The 20,118-nt window shown below is 43.9% G+C and overlaps 1 protein-coding gene across 2 annotated transcripts in view; it reads right to left on the bottom strand.

Annotated features, from left to right (window-relative positions):
- Nucleotides 1–242: 242 nt before the first annotated feature.
- The window catches only part of RB1CC1 (RB1 inducible coiled-coil 1), a 60,331-nt gene continuing 40,455 nt past the window's right edge, over nucleotides 243–20,118 (bottom strand). Inside the window, exons 16-24 of one of the 2 annotated variants that reach the window (XM_067712341.1) lie at nucleotides 13,632–13,797; nucleotides 11,174–11,282; nucleotides 10,857–11,085; nucleotides 9,681–9,735; nucleotides 8,637–8,684; nucleotides 6,533–6,591; nucleotides 4,724–4,860; nucleotides 2,388–2,458; nucleotides 243–1,645 (exon numbers count right to left, since the gene is read on the bottom strand). In XM_067712341.1, the coding sequence (XP_067568442.1) occupies nucleotides 1,568–1,645; nucleotides 2,388–2,458; nucleotides 4,724–4,860; nucleotides 6,533–6,591; nucleotides 8,637–8,684; nucleotides 9,681–9,735; nucleotides 10,857–11,085; nucleotides 11,174–11,282; nucleotides 13,632–13,797 (952 nt within the window). In that variant the 3' untranslated portion in view covers nucleotides 243–1,567. The remainder of the gene's footprint in view (nucleotides 1,646–2,387; nucleotides 2,459–4,723; nucleotides 4,861–6,532; nucleotides 6,592–8,636; nucleotides 8,685–9,680; nucleotides 9,736–10,856; nucleotides 11,086–11,173; nucleotides 11,283–13,631; nucleotides 13,798–20,118) is intronic. The other variant, XM_067712340.1, reaches the window with a different exon arrangement.

Genomic DNA, 20,118 nt, shown 5'->3' with positions numbered 1-20,118 from the left:
AAGGGATATAAGAAAAACTCTAAGCAACAGAAGCCAACGTTAAAGAGCGACACTCCTGAGATGTCACACGTCAGCCCACAGCCCCACGGCACAATGACCACGTGAAATCTCAAGTCAAACAGGCCCCCAGCAGAGTCATTCAGACCAACCACTGCTCAGCAGGACCACTCTGCATATAAAGTTCTTCAGTGCTTTGACATTCTCTGCGTGAAGATGTAATGGAAGGATTGAATAGAAACATGTGAAATCATTTGTTCATTTATTCATTAGTATGTTGTCAAATTCAGTTTTCTATACACTATGGTGTTTATTCCATTTTCTGTACTATTAGACATACATATTTAAAAAAATATTTAACTTATTTTTACGAAGAAATTAAATATTTTCTGAAAAAAAGAAACACTTTATTATTGTTCTCTAGCAACAAACCTGAAACAAGTCTCAACCAACTCAACTACTCATTTAAATACCCCTGCTCCGTGGCCACTTAGCTAAAGATCGGCTTCACACAACTCTACTCTACGTAACACTGTTTTACCCTGTTACATAGCATATAGTTAAAGAACATTTTTGTAATAAACATGTTTCTCTTTTGATATGATACAGAACAAGCTTTTCACACTTCCCAGCAATCACTCAAATATATTAAACATGTATCCTTCTTTAAAAGGCACACACACTTACAGGTTCAAATCTTTATTGTTTTAAAATTCTACATGTCTTTTACAATACAACATTTTGTTATATTTAAATGACCTCTAAATGGTTAATGTACAATGAATATGTTTTTTCTGAAACTGAACCATGAATTACAACCTCATCAATATGATTCTTCTCAACAGAATAATAAAGTGTCGGGAAGGTCTGTGTGCTGCTTGAGAAACCACCACTAGCACACTCCTCCCTGTAGAACCCAGGCGACCAATCTGTTCAAAGTGCTTTTGAAGATTGCTGATTATGGCTGATCGTAAAGTCAGTCAATCAAATTAGAGTTCCTTCTTGTTTGGAAACATCAAAGGGCATTAAAAAAATAAATGAAACGATTTGTTTTAGTAATCTACAGAGGCAAACTCAAAATTATGATTATCTGCATGCAGTGACACTCCTCCTTAAATAGTTTTGAAGAATTTATACATTTTATAAAGAATGTGTTAAAGAGTGCAAGTCTTCTGATATTGATTTCACAAAAGGACAAATGCTGGTAATAACAACTAACACTGAATATCTAAGTTCAAGCTAAGGTATATGTAACAGGCAAAGAATATGGCTGATCATAAACCACAGTGCACGGGTGTGCCCTTTGAGAAGGTGAACTAGTTTGGTCCGCATTTCTAGAGTTACTTGGGTAGAAAAACAAAAACAAAACCATTTTAACTCAGCCAAGGGTTTTGATGAATTTATTGTTCCTAAAATGTAGCCAGGTAGAAAGTAAATGATATACACGAAAGAAGTATGCTGTCGTGTTGACTTGTATATAAAAAGATGGCCTGCTGTTTTTGGAGTGATGAATGAGCACTGTTGGGACAAATCAGAAAAACGTCACAGAATGTCTCAATTTCTTCCAAAATTATACTTTCTTATTCCATGACACAGCTTTCACTCTGTAAAACTTTGTCCCCAAAGGAACTTTAAATCTGTTTTGTGCCTAAGACAGAAAGAAAAGGGTGATTAAACCAAACTACAGAGGTACCATCCTACCACACTATGCCATGCTCGATCATTGTGGGAAGAGGGGTGTCTTTTTCAAAGGACACAGATCCGTCCCTCACCAGATGAGCATATAACAGACGAGCCACTAATACTGACGGAAGGGTCGGTAATCACTGCTAAATAATACAGTACAAAGTGAGCCATATGTTATTATTTTAAACATCAAAGAAACCTCAACAACACACAGATCAAGTTCTATTGCTGTTTTGGCGCACAGGGTCCACAAACGAGCTAGGAAGACTGCTCACTGCTCTGACTCTACAGCACGGACGCTGCCGACATCAGTCAGGTGCATTCTGAGCCATCAATATCTCACATTACCTTTCTTCACTGGGGGTAGCATTATAAAAGTAAGGAAACATCAGCTCTACCTACAAACAGATCAATCACCAGTTATGTTGTGTTCCTTTTTTAGCACATGAAAACACTAGTAATTTAATACTCAGAACAGAAACTTGTTGTAGTTTTCCTGGATATGTTGATAGCTTGCTGGCCATCTACCTCTACTACTGTAAGGTAAATCACATAAATATTCATAAAATTGCTGGTGCAAACTCACACTCATTAAATTCAGGCCTAGTTCAAGTGAATTAGAAGGCCAAGAAGAGCACTGTTCTGCATAAAGCATCCTGAGAATCTTCTTAAACTCCTAGGTCCACGTCCCACGATGGGCTTACCTTTTTGGCCTGACAGTACTCCTTCTCCATCACTTTTCCAAGGACCCATGGTCTTCGAGATGCACCTGAAGCTATGGAATCAAACCATTAAATTCTTTTTGAAAGTACAACTATAATTATTCATGAAAACGTAACTGCCCGAGTCACAACAGTTTAATGACATTCTGAGAGTGAAATCACAGAAATGCATAGTGATTTATAAAACAAAACGGAATTCGCTTTACTTTTCAACCACTAATTTTGGCTTCACTTACTCATTAAGTGCAGATGGTAAGTCAAATCACAGAACTGACAAAGTTCAAGAAACAAAAACACAATCTGAGTACAAATCATGAACAAATAGACCTAGGAATTCTAAATTAGCTCAGCAGTGCCACCTACTGAAAGTGCTAACACATGACCTTTTCTGCTACTGAAAGCAGACAGTTACACAGACAAAATTTATATTCTAGGTTCAAAGCAAAGCATTGTCTTCTCTTTTCTTTTTGGCACCGCAATGCAAACCCAGTCAGTGCACAATAAATAACTAATAAGGATGAAAGAAAGTCTAAAGGGCAGTACTTGTGTGGAGGGGAGATAAAAAAATGTGGAAGGAGACACGATGAAAAAGCTAGTTCTCACACGGCAAAGTATGTAAGAGATAAATACTCATTCTCTTTTAAAATTCATCGGAAGAGAAGTTGTCATAAAAGAGCTGATTCCAAAAGTATTCGACCAATAAATTATCTGTTAAGGGTAAAGCCTCTGAGAAGCTAAAACTGATTTTTTATTCCATAAACCTTACTTGGCATGATATATAAAAAAGATATCCTGAATAAACCATCTGAAATGAACATACAGACACTACCATGTGATACAAAGATAAAAACGCTCCTGGACCACAGGATATTAGTCTAAGGACTAATAGAGCCCTTCAAGGCTAATTCACAATTTCTGAAAAGAATCATCTAACACTCATGTCCAAGGAGTGATGAGTCCCCGTCATGGGCATAACAACGCCCTGGTCACCCACACACCCCCTGGGCAAGGAGTCGGTAGGCAGCATTACCCCAACTGGCATCCTGTTCTGTATGTATGCATGTACGTATGTATGCATGTATGTATGCAGGGAAGGAGGGAGGGAGGGATGGAGGGAGGGATGGAGGAAGAGGAAAATAGGGGGCCTGAGTTCTGTGGTAAAGTAAGACTATTAAATAAATTCTTTTCTGTGGGACTTGTGAGAGTCTTCACAATGCAAATGCGCGCGGTAGACGGTGAGCGGCTACTAGATGTAAACACTGAACCCTTTCTGTTCTTAGGAAATGCAGAGTGAAGTAGCTCAAGGGGCAGGATGTCACTTTGCCTGGAAACAAACGTGCGCCTGCTTGCGTACAGCTGTGGATCAGTACATTCAGACGTGCACAGGCAGAGGTAATGCAAATGGGGCAGAACGTTAACAGCAGGTGACTCTGGGCGAAGGGATATCGGGCTTTTTTATACTGTCCTTATTTATGCATCTTTTTTGGTAAATTTAAAAACCATTTTCAAATCAGTCTAAATAAATGAAAAACAAAAAACCTACCAAAAAAATTAAAGAAAAAAAATCAAGTTCATTGTTTTCAAGGTACAAAACCAGTAAATTAAATTGCAAGCTTCTTTTCTCATTTTTCATGGTCACATTCTACATAACCCACCACCAACAGCCATGGTGGTGTGATCGTGTGTGGCCTACTTCAGAGAACGGGCATATGACCATGTTCACAAGTCATTTCAAACAGGAACATCAAACCAAACGGACACACAGTCTTGTGTTTGAATAATTCCATTTAGCCTAAGTATCCCAGGGCACCTATTCGGTTCTCTTTGAGTTCTTTAAAGATTAATGCAATCGATGATAGTAATATACTAACTGTAATTTAGTATACTTTAACAAAGCTTACTGCCTTTTTAAAAAAAATTACTGACAAGGTCAATGAAAGAAAAAGGTAGAAACAGGATGATAAATAGGAGAGAAAAGACACCTTATAATTTAAAATAATTTATTTTTGCCAAAACAAGTAATGCCCTTATAAACAAGTGAGCATGTTATATTGAAGCTTAAATAGGTATGAGAATTTTGACAGTGTAATTCTGCTATTGCTAGAGTATGAGATACTTGACCCAACTGCATCAGCAGAATCCAGGAACAATAATCTGGATAATGAAGATTTTAGAAAAACAAACAAACAAAAACCTGATAAGGCAGAGTTCCTGCTCACCTACTTAATTCTGACATCATTAGACAACGTGGGAGAAAAATATTTCATATATTCTCTCCACTCTAGGTTTATTGTTTTGGTTACAGATGTGACACTTACCCCCCTCACCTGGTTTGAGGTCCAGGGCAGGCAGCGACTCTGAGTGCAGGAAGTACAAGGTGGGACTCACGGTGAAGAGCACGTAATTGTCATGGCGCTCGTCCAGGATGATGAGGACCAGATCTCCCACCTGAAAACTGAACAAAGGAATGATTTCATTGATCTGAGGAGTCACCTTGATTCTGCAACGTTCAACGAAACATCCAATTAACAATGCAATAGGAAATTTCATACTTACATGATTTGTTTTTTACTCTACCCAGGCCCTCACGGGAATGCTGGACACACACAGACGCTCAAAGGCTAACGCGAGCAACCGCCAAAGACCCAAAATTTTTAAACATAAAATTTCCAATAAATCTACTGTTTAAAAGAACACAACCCAAAACAGGCTTGGGTGAGGGGGAGATAAAGAATACCCATTATAGTGCATCTAGTATAGAAAGAAGGCATTCATCCTCATCTTTCATTTTACAATAAAAAACATAAATTGGGGGAGCAAACTTAGTCACAGTGGGAGAGAAAGAACTACCTTATACTACTTCTCCGGTCTCCAAGTAGTCTCCTCAATTTGAAAGAAAACCCAACTGAACCAGCTGCATGTACTTAGTTAGGCTCAAACAAGTCAACAGCCCGACTCGGGGTGAAGCCAGCAAGGAGGGCGCAGAAGGAGAGAGTAGGTGTGACCGCCTAGGGTGTCTCAGCTGGTGTCTGTCTCTCCAGGGTCCTTCGGAAGTGTCGAAGTGTCGTTTGGAATATCAGTTCAAAGTTAACCTAGATCTAAGATAACTTAGTGGGTCCTACACCTAATAAATCATTAACATCACTGGGGAAACTTTAAAAAGTTAACAGTCTATCATCCACTAATTATTTATTCTACACTTAACTGCCTGCCTAAAAAGATGTGACAGGCACTGTTTTGGAGGATAATACCTTAAAAAAGGAAGATAGGGCCTCTCTGAGGCAGTTTTTTTTTTTTTTTTTTTTAAGCTCATCTCTCTCTAATCTTTGAAAAACCTTATATTGATTTGACTTGACATACAGCTGGCAGATAAAGACTGATACACCCAGCCCTTCCAAATCACTGAGAAAAGATAAAAGTCTAACGAGAAGTTAAAGATCAGTAACCGGGAGTGCCTGATAACCAGACATATGGTCGATGGATCTATTACGGACAAAACAGAGGGTCTTATTTATTTTTAAGTCAGTCCTGACAAGTAGAGAAGAAATGACCAGTATTCACAAGCTGCTAACAATGCTTTATCAGACACCCTCCCTTCCAGTAGCCCATGCCAAAAATCAATACATTACTATGGGGTAATTTGGTCCTGGAATATTGTCTATTAAGTTATTCAAGTGATAATTTTAACAGTGTATTATGGATTTGTAGCATATCAATAAAATGAAGTCTGAGAAATAAGAATGAAGAAACGTTCCAACTTCAAATATCAAGATTCCCCAATCTAAAATGAAAAAGACTAAGGTGATAAACGGGATTTAAGAGAGGTGGCACCAGCTGAAAAGGAAGTAGAATCCAAAGGCTTCAGGAATGTATGTGTAAGTGATAATTACAGCTATGATAGGAAGGACTTGGAGTACAATCCTAATGTTCCCAGAATAATTTAGAAAAACCTTGCTTTTCAATAAAAAAAAATGTTAACTACGAATGAGTACAAAACACTCAGCTGACTGAACCTGAAGTTGAAAGATTATAGCCATTGAAATACATTTTCATTGACAATTCAATACTACTCAGTTCGGTATATCATTTTCACAGAAAAAAGCACAAAATACAAATCAAATACTTACTCTCTAATAGCTATCTTTTCCGAATGCCTTGGGGACACGGACGACATGCTCTGAGACATCTAGAGAGAGAACAGTTCACAAAGCTTACACAAGTAACGTGTTCTCTCGATGTACTTACTAGGTCCACACTGCAAACGCTTCTTCCAACGTGACACACATTCACGTCTGTGTCCCAGGTTTCAGGGTCCAAACTTCTCTGCTCCATTAATGTAATTCCTTTCCTTCAACAATTACTTTCAGTGGACAAATTTACCTACACTTTTACTTATGTTATTTCTTAATCAGGTTTGGCTGGATTAAAGACTGAATATAGAATTTTATTTATAAATACATATTTAATCCTAAAAAATATCACTAGGAAGGAGACATGTTTTTCGAAAAGAGTTTAAAACCCACTCTTCCGAGCAAGCATGACACAAGGAAGGGGCTGCCCCCCTGCCCCCCCCCCCCCACAGTGAGCATCGCAGGGGACACGACAGGATGGGACGGGACAGGCTAACTGGTCTGTGGCTGCCTCAGCTCGGCCGGGACTCTCCGCTCCTCAGTCAGGCTTCCGCACATTTCTCACACTGTCACATGATACATGGGACATGGGTCTCACGGTATCCCTCCCAAGCAGTGTGGGCCCAGTTATAACCACACATATCAAGGACAGAAAAAATGGATTTCTCTTTGTTCGTAAGTTTAATTCTGACGCTCAGAATTTCTTCCATTTCCCTTTGAACACTACGAAGGGTCTCAATTAATGTTTAAAAACAAAAGAGAAAGAAAACAACAAATACTGACTAGAAAGACCTAAAAGTGTATTCCAACCTGTCTTCAAAATCATCCAAATAGTCTACATGCTGCCAGTGAGAACAAGTTTAATGATCCATTTTTCAGACTGTATTCAACTCTGTTTAGATTTTCTTAAAAAAGCTTGAGCTCTCCACGTATTTGTTACAAACGAGGGCTTAGACGTGAGGGAGCCCTGGCTGAACACAGCTGGCAATCGACAGGAAAGTGCGAGTGACCCGGAGGCGCCGCTCGCGGGGACCTGAAGGACCAGACCCTTTCCCTCGTAAGCCTTTCCCCAGCATCTGCTGTGTGCTGTGCACCACCTACTATTCCGGGTGCCAGGAGCACACCTGTGAACAAAGTGCCTAAACCCTCGCCCAGCACAGCGTCCATCCCACTGGGGACGCTGCACAGAGCACACGTGGAGCATGTATGTTCCGTGCAGCGTCCCCAGTGGCCGCAGGCAACTCCTCCAAGGCTCCTTGAAAAGGGTTTGCTTCACTCACGGAAACAGCAAATAGCCTTCGAAGAATTGTTTTGGTGATAAATTCATGACTGACAGTCTGGCAGAGCCATGGAATTAATACGTAATTTTTGCTGTTCAAGTTAAAAAAGGCAAACGAAAGAAAGCACAGATGTCTCCCTACAAGACACTTTATTTAAAAAAAAAACTCAATTCTAATCTGTACCTTAAAATTTTTCAAAAGTCCTGAACACAGGCCTTAAACTGTTCCTATTTCCTCATGAACTGTCATCACCAGAATTTGAAAAATGAAGCAATTGCTTTATTAAAGCAGGAAAGATTGACTGTAAAACTGACTCATCAAGCACTTGGCTAGATTCACAGGCTAGAGGAAAGCCACGGCACTTCAGAGGGCCACGCAGGGTCTCAGGCAAGGTGTCAGGTTCAAACACCTTGAGTTAAAAAAAGAAAGAAAGAAAATCCGTGACGGACAGAACGTGCTGATTCCACACACCTCCGGGCGGACGCGCCAAGAGCCTCGTGAGGAGCAGTTCTGACTACCTGCGCACTTAACCAAGAGCCCCAACCTGACATTATAAACACGTGTAATTATGCAATCCGAAGAGATTATAGCTTATTAATAATCAGAAAAGACAATCTGGATTTTGCCGGCTGCTTTTAACATCGTAAGACTGAGACAGTGCATGTGGTCAGGCTTAAGAGTCAACTGTCATCAGTGACCAGCGCAGCTCAACGAAAACTACCAGGAAAGAACTAATCACGCCACACAGCCTTCTGATCTTTATAATGAAATGCAATGCAAACAGTTTAAATGTCAAGATCAACTGGGCGAGAAGACCTTACCAGTCTCTGATTCAACCGCTTGTTTTCTTCTTCTTTCAACTGTAGTGTCTGCAGGGGTGGGAAAGAGAGACCCCTGGTTTATGCTCGAAAATATAGTCTGCGTGCTCAAGTCTGGTTCTACCATAAAAGGTTTGTGGGGACATTCTTTTCTAGGAATCCTTTCCAACTGTCTTATTTACTGGCTTAAAAGAGAATAAGAACAATTTTAGGTTTATTTCCTTAAGCCAAGGATTCTCAAAGTTTAATATGCATTAGAACCACTTGTGACCTTGTAAATACGCAGTAACTATCTGAGATCCATCCCCAGAGGCTCTGTTAGGAGGTCGGGCCCAAGAGGAGGAATCTGCAATTATACTACTCGTGCCAGCAGATGCTGATGAACCTTCACTAACAAGAGCACACGTGCAAGAGCACAAATCTGTACAATTCTGACTCTGAGTCCTTATCAGACGGTTATCTCGTAGGGAGCTAAAGTGTTAAAAATCTTCAAAGCCTCAGCAATGAAAAGTGGTCTCTGAACAAAGATGTGTAAAGTCTGCAGCTGAGAAGAAACCCCTTATTACCATTTTTTCTCTTCACTTCAATTAATCACTATAAAAACCCGAACTTTTCTTCATTATTCCCATATTCTACTTGTGCCCTACTTTGGAAAATAGTTAATATTTTGTTTTTTGAAATTAGTAAGTGAAATTCACACTTCTATTGCATTGCTGAATCCTGAACTGTTCCTGGCCGCTTGGATCAGAGATGACAGGACTTCTCGAAAGTAACCACAAAAATAACTGTTAAAAAAGATCTAATTTGGGGAAGTCCCTGGCGGTCCAGTGGTTAGGGCTCAGCACTTTCACTGCCAGGGCCCGGTTTGAGCCCTGGTTGGGGAACTAAGATCCTACAAGCCACACGGTGCAGACAAAAAAATTAATTTAAAAAAAAAAAAACCTAATCTAAAAACACAAGTCTGCTTTCAGCGTAAGGTTTACTTCACTGCATCCCGGAGTGAACGTATTTATTAAACCCTGTGTTTCAAGAAAACGATGCACTTACTCGTTCCAACAGCATTATCCTCTGCCTTTCTTCAGAGAGCATGTGGACGTTTTCTCTAAGAGAGAATGGCTTATTTTAGTTTAAGTCTTAAAATTCTGGACTTCACAGTCTCCAATAAGGTTTTAGAAATGTAACTGTTAATACAGAGCACTTTACAGATTTAAAGGTTTGTACTAAATTTTCAGAAGCAGCCTGTTTAAATGAGGACCCATTTTGATGGTGTAGGATGGTATGAAATTTATACCAAGATCCTGAATCTACATTGATAAACCTTTTGAAATTATGAACAAAACTTTGCGCATGCATCTTTCTAGGGATAATGTCTGAAATTTCAAGCTTTCTCCCAGGGACCATTCTTCTTATCCATGTTACAGATAAAACGGTCATTCTTGGGAGGCTTCACCATTAAAACTAGAAACAAACAAAATGCCACAAGTCCTTGAGTGAGCTATAAAACTCAAAGCTTCAGTTCATAAAGAACAAACCAAATCTATATAAAGACTACAAAAGTATTCCTACATGTCTACAAAGCCCTAGTCACTGTCATGTGTGAATCTGCCCATCACACTGAGGTAGTCAGAAACTAATCAGAAAAGAAAACAAGAGCGAGCATGCAGGCTTTTATTTCATTCTTTTAAGCTGAGCCATAACTGACAAGTAAAACCGTAATACGTAATACATCTAAAGTGCGCAGCGCGATGGCCTGATACACATGTGCGCTGTGGGAGGAGTCCCTCCATCAAGTTAACGAACACACCCATCACCTCACGTCATTTACGCGCCTCTTCGGTGAGAACACCGCCCATGCTCCACCCCAGCCCCTGGCAGCCACTTTCCTGCTCTCTGCTTCCGTGAGTTTGAATTTTATCTGATTTTACTTCAGTTTACACACAGAAGTGACAACTCCCTCCCCATAGCACGGCCTCAGCACGCTGGACGCACCCTAAGGAAGTCCTGCGCCCCTGACGCCATGGCCTCGAGGCCTGGACCCCACTGCAGGGTCCCCGCCCGGCCGCCTGCACGCTGCGGTGGCACCTGGGCACGGTATGAAAACGTGCCGAAGTGGATTCCCGCACACCATCAGTGGCGCTATCACAGGCCGCGGCACGGAGAATTCACACGCGCAGCTCTCAGGTCCACGGGCCGCGGCCCCCGGCGAGTAGGACGGGCACTCACCGGACAGACATCGTGCTGGTCTCCAGCGCTGAGTCCGGCCTGCCTTCGCCGAGGGCATCCGGGGCCTCCGCCGGGGGCTCGGGCGCACAGGCCCCATACAGCTCGGGGGCGGCGGCCACCCCCGGGAAGGGGACAGGGCCGCCGCCCCGCAGCCGGCTGACCTCCTCCTCCAGCCTCTTCTTCTCCTCCAGCAAGCGTGCGCGGTCCTCGGACAGGGACTCGATCAAATCTGCAGCCCCGGGCGGACGTGAGCGTTACAATCATTGCGTGTGACACGGAACTGACAACGCTGCGTGAGGAAGCGAAGCGCCACTGACCTTTGTCCCGCTCCTGCTGCTGCATCGTGCTTTTCAGCTTGTCACTGAGGTCACTGATTATGTTCTCTTTTCTCATTTTCTCTCTTGTTAAAACAGTATTAAAATTGGTCTGGAACAACAGAACGATAACTACTTAAATTATCTGCATGTACAGGGCAGCCAGAGCTAAAGAAAATACGTCTATTTTTGCACGGTGCATCTCTATGGGGAGAAGAAAAAGCATAATTCACAAGTGATGTTTATTTTGAAATAAAAATGCCACGCTGTGGTAAACACATTTGATTGTATTTTCCTAGTTCTGTACTAAGATATGCTCCAATTTAATATCTTGAAAATGAATGCTATTTTCACATTATTGTCCACATATTTATTGTCAGAGGAAAAGCATCAGTAAATGTCTCAAATGTGGGGGAAAGAAATAAAATAACCAACACTTTAACCAGTGCTGTTATATACTTAACTGTTCCTTTTAGTGATCTCCCTGCCTCTGGAATCTTCCTTCTGTCCTTAGCTAAATCTCGATTCCACAGTCACATTTTGGACATGACTGTATCCCATCTCCTCCTCTCATCTGGGTATCTGCTGGTTCATAATGGCTGGACCTGCCACTCCTCGACTTCTAGGAAAGCCTGCTCACTGCGGATCTCATACATGCCAGCTGCCTGCAGAGATCCCGTGAGCCAATTTCCACAGTTAAGAGTCAAGATCCTCCAGTCAATCATTAATGCCAATGATGCTAGAAACAGAGACGTTTAACAAGAACGTGGCATTCTTGGGCCAAAATTAGTGAATTTGTTAAATACTGAGTTAAACTCATTTCTAGCCAGAAAGCAGACAGGAAGATCCCCTCAAAAAGAATATTTATGATATGCCTTTGTATTAAACCATTGCTCTGTATCATTTATGGTAGAAAATTAACAAATATTTATAATAGTACATTAGTTACTTTGTTTTCATAACCTCTGGCTGTTTCTGCAATATCAAATGGATTTTCAGAAAAGTTAACACAATTTATAATACACATATTAGAAACAAGACTAGTTAATGTAAGAGCCAACTAGGCCCAAGGAGCCCTTATAAAGCTAGTTACAAATCAACTCAAGTAACCACCACTTAACATCCAAGCACCACTTAAAATTGGCAGGTACCTTAGGAGTCACCTCCCCTCTCATCTGACAGCTATTAAAAGAAGAACTACATTTGGATCAGATGGCTGGCAGCTTTCCACGCTGGTCTCCGTCTTATTTCATCCCCCTTAATGCTGGAAGTCTGCAGTTGCACAGGCTCACAGGAGCACAGAGACAGGCAGCAAGAAAGCAGGAGAGAAAGACCTAGCTCACGGAGGAGGAGACATGAAAGAATGCACAACTTCAGACTTCTAAAAACAGACCTGAATGGCCTCTTCACTTTAAACCTGGTGGCTCCTCCCAGCCCTGGGCAGTGCATTTCCCTGGTTTCCGTGAAGCACACTCTGTTTCCGGTTACTCTTTCTCATTCCCCCTTTTCCAGGCTCCTCTGTCTTTCCCCAGGCCTTAACATTTAAAGTTCCTAAGTGTTTGGAGCTTTACTTCTACATTTTCTTTCTGTTCTCCGGTTGACATTTTTATTAACTCTAAAAAGACAATAAGAAAAGGAAAACTACACCACACCACATTAAATGTGCACATTAACTGTAACATGCCTACCAGTCTCAGAAACATATTCCTCGGGATAAAAAAGGATGTCGTGCTACCCCTGGCCTGACTTACACCTGCTCTCACACCGGTCTGGTCTGGCAGCCCTCACTCTGCCCTGCGCCCCAGCCAGAGATCCTGATTACGGAGAAATCCAACCGCGTCGCTCCTTCATTTCCTCTCCCACTGCCGCCCAGCACCGTAGCTGATGTAATGCTCCCTCACAGGGCATCTTGACCCTCAGTGGACTGGCCGCTGCTGACCTCACAAGCGTCAGCTCTCACCACTGATCCATATTAATAAGGGAATCACCAAAGTTCAACAGTATTCCACCATAACCTACCGCCAGCCTATCACATGGATAAGAATTATCAGCATGTAATTTAGAATAAAATTTTAGAGCTTAGAAAAAAAAATTCAAATATCATCTATGCAGCAGTACAAACACTTTCATTTGCAAAAACACCAAACTGATGTGAAGAGGTTAAATGCTGTTTACGAGGTCACACAGGTAGCTAGGCAACCAGGAACAGAGTTTACATCGCCTCTTTCTAACCTAGCACTGCTTCATTCTGAAGCACCTACTATGTGACATAACGACGGTTAAAAAGAAAATGCTTCTATCACGAAGAAGATATTTAATAATAAATGCCATCAGGATCAATGTGGGAAAATCACATTTAAGATATAAGAAACCTCAGCTACACAAAGAAAATTTACTTGTGAATGTATGTTCATCTCCTCTAGACCTCAAATGAATGCAGTAAGGAGGGAGACCTACAAACCTGTTGTTCAGCAATCAAAGACGTTCGCACATTCTGCATTTCTTCGTTTTTTCTTTTCTCCTGCTCTTCAAGTTGTTCTAGAAACTTAGCTTTTTCTTCCTGGAGCTTTTCTTGAAGTTCAGCGACTAGGCTTGAAGAATCTTCTTTGGTAGATTCAATGGTATGACTTTAAAAATTAAATACAGCATTAATTTTTTCAAAATTACACAGAACTAACACAACATTATAAATCAACTATACTTCAATAACATTTTTTTTTTTTTTTTTTTTGCGGTACACAGGTCTCTCACTGCTGTGGCCTCTCCCGTTGCGGAGCATAGGCTCCAGATGCGCAGGCTCAGCAGCCATGGCTCACGGGCCCAGCCGCTCCGCGGCATGTGGGATCTTCCCGGACTGGGACACGAACCCGTGTCCCCTGCATCGGCAGGCAGACTCTCAACCATAAAATTTTTTTTAAAAAGTAACCAAATGTATTTTAAGTACAATGTAAAGTCACTGAAGAATTTTGTCTAGAAAGAATGACATATAGTGAATTTAGATTTTTAAAAGACTGTTGTAAGGATCCTGGTCAGAACACCGGGGCATGTCTGCATGAGAGGTTTCAGCTGACACAGGACGCTAAGTAATAAGAATCCTGTAGGAGTGCAATTGTGCGCTCACATCGCGTGTGCATGCACAGGCGGGAAGGACCTTCCTTCCTAGGTGCCCTGCACCTGTACGCTGCCCAGTGCACTGAGGGGAGTGCTGTTTCTATTTCAGGGTCAGTGCTGTGCGAGAATGAGGCAGGAAGGACAGTTCAGGCACAAGGACGTTCAGACACTACTGACTCTGTAAACACACGGTCATCCCCAACACCCAGGATGAGCACCCGTGACATCAGCACAGGGTATATACTGACCCGCAAGGTGAACACTTTGGCAGTAAAAACAAAGAAAGGAGAGCTTACGGGGCTTCCCTGGTGGCGCAGTGGCTAAGAATCCGCCTGCCAGTGCAGGGGACACGGGGTCGATCCCTGGTCCAGGAAGATCCCACCTGCCGCGGCGCAACTAAGCCTGTGCACCACAACTACTGAGCCTGCGCGCCACAACTACTGAGCCTGAGTGCCACAACTACTGAAGCCCGTGCGCCTAGAACCTCTGCTCCACAACAAGAGAAGCCACCGCAATGAGAAGCCCGCGCACCACCAGGAAGAGCAGCCCCCGCTCGCCGCAACTAGAGAAAGTCCACATGCAGCCAAAAAAAAAAACAACAACAAAAGAGCTTTTAACACAAAGAATGATCAAGAACCATGCTGTGCTGGGGCAGGGCTTCTCGTGGCTTTATGGGCAGCCCTCCTTATCCTTGGGTTCCGCATCCACGGATTCAACCAACCACGAGTTGAAAATATCCCAGAAAGTCCCAGAAAGCAAACCTTGAATTTGCCTGAGGGCTGGCAACTATTTACACAGCACCTGCATTGTTAGGTATTACAGGTAATCCAGAGATGCTCTGACGTGCACAGGAGGTTATATGCAAACACCGCACCACTCTATACAAGCTGACTTGGGCTTCGGCGGGTTCTGGTATTGGGGGAGGTCCTGGAACCAATCCCATGACATCGAGGGACTGTTATTATTAGTCTGAGCCAAAGTACACACTGTGTCACACTGCTGGAGGCTCCCATAGAAAACGCTGCAGATTACCAGCAGCCGCATCATTCAGATGCAGTTTGCAGGACTCCAAGGCCCCAGGCGGCTGACCTCAGGGGGCATTAACCCTAGCAAACTGAGCAGTAAGGAAGAGCTGAATATTTTAAGTAGTTTTTTTAACAGCATCACTGGCGGGCTTCCTCTGGGGAATTAGGAGCCATGTTTGTGTCGTGTGGGGAGAAGACATAAAAAAGGGTTCCAGTATCTCACAATTTAGCTAAAGCTGTTTCTGATCCAGCGGTACTACCATGGAAATCTAAGAAATTTATCAATAAAGGTTGCCCTCCCCCAAAAGAGAAACTTACACAACCCTATCTTTCCATATATTAATTTAAAACCTTAAAAAGGCCCTGAACTTAAAACTGAAGGAAGCAAGGTATATCTGTTACCAGCTGGGAACGTCATCCCATCACACAGAACTTGAAACAGAGCAACTCTGGTTCCCCCACGTCCATGAACCAGTGTGTGCGAGCAAAGCTATCACACCCAGTGCTCCTAGTAACTAGGAAACCCACACTGAACACACACCAGAGTGGCCTCTCCCCCATCAGTGACTGTATTAGATTTGGGCCTAGTAACCGAGTAGTTGATCGTGGGTTTTTAAAAACTCTTCTGAGATCACAGAATAAGAGATTCCAAACGACACCCTATTCCAGTGTTCCCATCCCCAGGCAGACCCACAGCAACTGCTCCTGGACACACGCCTATGAGCAGCACGGGAGGCAGGCTTCCCGACACATGCAAACCACACACACGTGTCCTGCATGCGTGTTCCGTGTACACGGGGTGTGAGAAAGCCCTTGCCCTCAACTCTCAAAATAATATATACTACCGACTTCATTTTTCCCAGTTATATGGAGAAAAGGTACGCACTTTTAATTCTGCATTTCCTTAATCCCAAGCAGACGGAGCAGCTATTCGCACCCTGGCTGTCTGTCTCCTGTCTTCTCTGACCTGTCGATTCACATCCTCCGCCCATTTTTCTCATGGATTGTTTGCCCTTTTCTCTCTGATCTGCGGGACCTCTCTGACATTACAGACATAATTAATACTCCCATTTATATCTCGCCAACGTTTCTCCCAGGCAGGTGGCCTCTCAACGCTGCTGCTAGCAGATGGACAACCGGCCGAGTGGGGACGGCTGGGAGAGGAGCTGGCCCGGGTGCCGTCACATCAGCACCACTCCCTTCAAGTCTCCTCACTCCTTTTCAAGGGTTTCCTCTGTGCAACGGCAGCCGAGAACGACACTATCCAGAATCCCCTTCCCAGGAAGCTCTGGTTTCAAGTTTGGCAACAAAAAGTTACCTGCATGAAGGAGTGCTAAAGAGTCTATCACTCCAGAGGGCGCTGTGACCAGACAGGAGGGCAGTGAGGGTCACAAGGGGTTTCCTGGGTCGACGTCTCAGTAGACACCTGGCAGCAATCTCCAGAGAATCTGTAACGGTTTCCTGACGAGCCACCAGCTTTGTACTTAAGGTGACTGTGAACCTACCGATTCCCAGCCCTTCAGCAGCAACGCTTACCCTTCGCTCCGCCAGCCCTCCCCAAATTCACACAAGTTCTAAACCTAGTATTACACCCTTTATTCTCAGAATACTTAAAAGAGGTTCTATTTTTCTAAGCTCATACCAGACAGATACAAATACGACCCTAGGGGAGAAAACCATCAAGACAGGGACCTGGAACTGATTCTCTGACCGGCTCCAACCGGAAGGCAGCAACCACCTTGGCGCCAGGGCAATGGGCGCTCCAGTGGAGCCAGGCCCCCATTGCAGAACCGGACAGCTGTGTCTTCCGGGAGCGAGAGTCTGGAGACATCCAGCGGAGCCCCCAGTGCCCACCAAGCTCCCCTACCCCCTTCCCTGGAGAGATCAGGATCACCTTCCTGAGGTCCCTTCTCAGTTAAGCTGATCTTCCTTCTCGACAACCCCTCCCACCATTTCACTACTACCAGACCCAGAGCGGCTTTCAAATCCCCAGATCCCAGAGGAGCTAAAAATCTAACCAAGGAGAAAATACAATTGCAAGATTTTCTTCATTTATTTTGGCAGAATCATAGGAAGTATGTACACGGATGGATCCAATGAGAGTTAGAACAGGAAGAATCAGGCCAAAATTTGCGTGGATGTAAAGACCAGAGATTCTAGATTCAATATTAGCTATTATCAGTTTGCTGTGGTGATTGCCTGAAACGTGGACCTAACGGGTAAACCACGGCCTGCGGGCCAGATCCGGCCTGTGACCTGTTGAGTTTCACCAGAGCACAGCCGCGCCTGTTCGTTCATCTCTCTCACTCCTCTTGATACAACAGCGAAGCTAAATAGCTCAGAGACCACTTAGGCCACAAAGCCTAGAATACTGAAAAGGAAGCCTTCACAGAAAGTGCCAACTGGTTCTCTATACCAGTGACTCTCAAAGGGTGATCCACAGAACCCCAGAGGTAACTAAGACACTGTCCAGGGATCACTAAGGTCAGAATTACTCACACGATGACGCCAAGATGCTGTCTTTTACTCCCTGCTGGCATCGCACAGATGATAAAACTGTTGACACCTTAATGGAGAGACAGTAGCACCAACTATACTCTCAATCACTGTATCCTGCACTTCAAGGCGCTCCAAGTGAAGGCAGGTTTACTTTGGAATATCCTTGATGCAGTAAAATTATTAATATTACTGGATCCTGACCACTGAGCCTACATCTTTTAATCCTCTGTGTGACAAAACGAGAAGTACCTACGAAGCCCTTCTGCATCACGAGGTACGTCTGTCTCATGGCAAAGCACCTGCACAGCTGTTCTGTGTGCGCCGAAGGAGCACCTTCTTTCATGGTGCGCTACTTCTATTTGAAAAATGACAAGCTTTGGTTACTTAGACTTGCGTTTTTGATAGATGTTTTCTCAAAAATGATCAACATTACTTCAATGAATAAATGACATAATTTGTTACCACTGACAAAATGTGACACTTTAAAAAGAAACTAAAATCTCGGGCTTTATCATATACCCCTGGTAGGGCCCAGAGAATGCTCCTTCACCAAGGCTTTCAGAAACACCACCCCAAAGGCTCTGCAGGGCGCCTGCAGGACAGGGAGAGTGGCGGGACAAGCCAGTAAAATTCAGCGAGCTTCACGGGCAGGACAGGCTCTGGAGGGGAGGGGCCGACCAGCACCACTTAACCAGACGCAGGACGTGGCACCCTCACAGGCAGCAGAGCCTGAGCAACCGAAAGTCTGACCCAGAAAAACCTCTGGCAGTGGCTGTCACTAGGGCTCTAACAGAATGGGCTGATAAAGGCTTTTAAACTGACTTTTAAAAAACCCAGTAGCTGGCGTTCAGAGATCTAACTTCCAGAGAATCGCCATCTTTCACCCAATTCCAAGACCTGAGTCAGTCACCAACTACAACGCCAAAATTTTATACAGAGTTTTCTTTCCAACCTTCAAAGAGACCCATGGCCATTTTCCAGGCTGAGTGTGTATTCAAGGAAGGTAATTAATCAACTTTTGAGGGAATCCTGAGCACCGGCTCTCACGTGACTCTAATGCCGCTGTGGTCCACCAGGACACCACTGACAACCATACACAAGAGACGCGTCCTTCCATCCAGGATCTGAAATGGAACAGATGTAAAAGCAACTGTTGGCGAATCACTGCTGGTCCCCCTACTGATGGAACGAGGACCATCACGGCAGGAAGAGCCATAAAATCCCTGAAACACAGAGGAGATTTCTACCACAATCTCGCTCAACTTAAGTATGCGTCCTGTCGGAAACATAAAAACAAGCAGCGGGTTATCATGATTTAATCAGGTAGTGACTCCAATAAAACTGCTATTTCATACATAACCTCTTCACTGGAGCAAATTAACAAGACCACTACTACCTGACATGTAGCTACTGATTCGGTGATTTCTTCCCCCTTTATTCTTATTAGTACAGACCAGGGATAAACAAACTTTTCTCTGTAAAGACAAATACTGAATAGTATAAATGTTACTCAGACAATCTCCGTCACAGCTACTCAACTCTGCTGAAAGCTGCCACAAAGCAGAAATGGCCTCTCCGTGAGCCAATACAGCTGTGTTTACAAAACCAGGCTGTGGGCTGGATTCCCACAGGCCACAGACTATCAATCCCGGGTAGAGACCACAGGAAGCAGTGTGATTTCACCAACAGGGACCGCAATCGACTCTGTCTTATCCAGGATTAGATCAACTCTCCGGGCCTCTGTTGAAGTCTCGCTGGCAGGCATTATCGATCTTCCTGCTATCCCTCAAGAAATCACACTAATGCAACCCACTTATGGCAACATGCTCCTCAGGCCTGGTAAACAGGAATTAGCCACCACCTGAGCTACCAGGGCAAGACACATGAGTGCCGGCGGGGTGAGCAATGAGGGCCGCGGAAGCCCACAAGCCTGTCAGCACAGCGAGATTTCTGAGTGCCCGGCAGTCCAGGCCTGCGAGACGCCCGTCCAGGGTGCGGGTGAGGACCCCGAGGGCTGTGGGCAGCACCCAGTACGCTCAGCTCCTCCTGGACACCTGCCCAGCCTCCTGCTGTGTGGGAGCCCCTGCAACCCGTGCCAGCTGCCCTGCGGCGGGGCCCGTCTCCCAGCGGGTGCCAGACGTGTCTGCGGCAGAAACGGGCAGTGTACGGGGCCTCGGCAAGTCCTACAGGAGAATCGCGGCTGAGGCCCTCAGGATTCTGAAGCAGGTGAGCGTTTCCCTTCCGTAAGATGGCTCAGGGCTCGCTCCTGGGTCTGTAGAGGCCGAGAGCCTGACCGTGCTCTCCCCAGTTACC

Source organism: Pseudorca crassidens, chromosome 17, assembly GCF_039906515.1.
Source record: "Pseudorca crassidens isolate mPseCra1 chromosome 17, mPseCra1.hap1, whole genome shotgun sequence".
NCBI lineage: Eukaryota > Metazoa > Chordata > Mammalia > Artiodactyla > Delphinidae > Pseudorca > Pseudorca crassidens.
The sequence above is the reverse complement of the archived record's forward strand: the minus strand, read 5'-3'. Positions and strand labels throughout refer to the sequence as shown.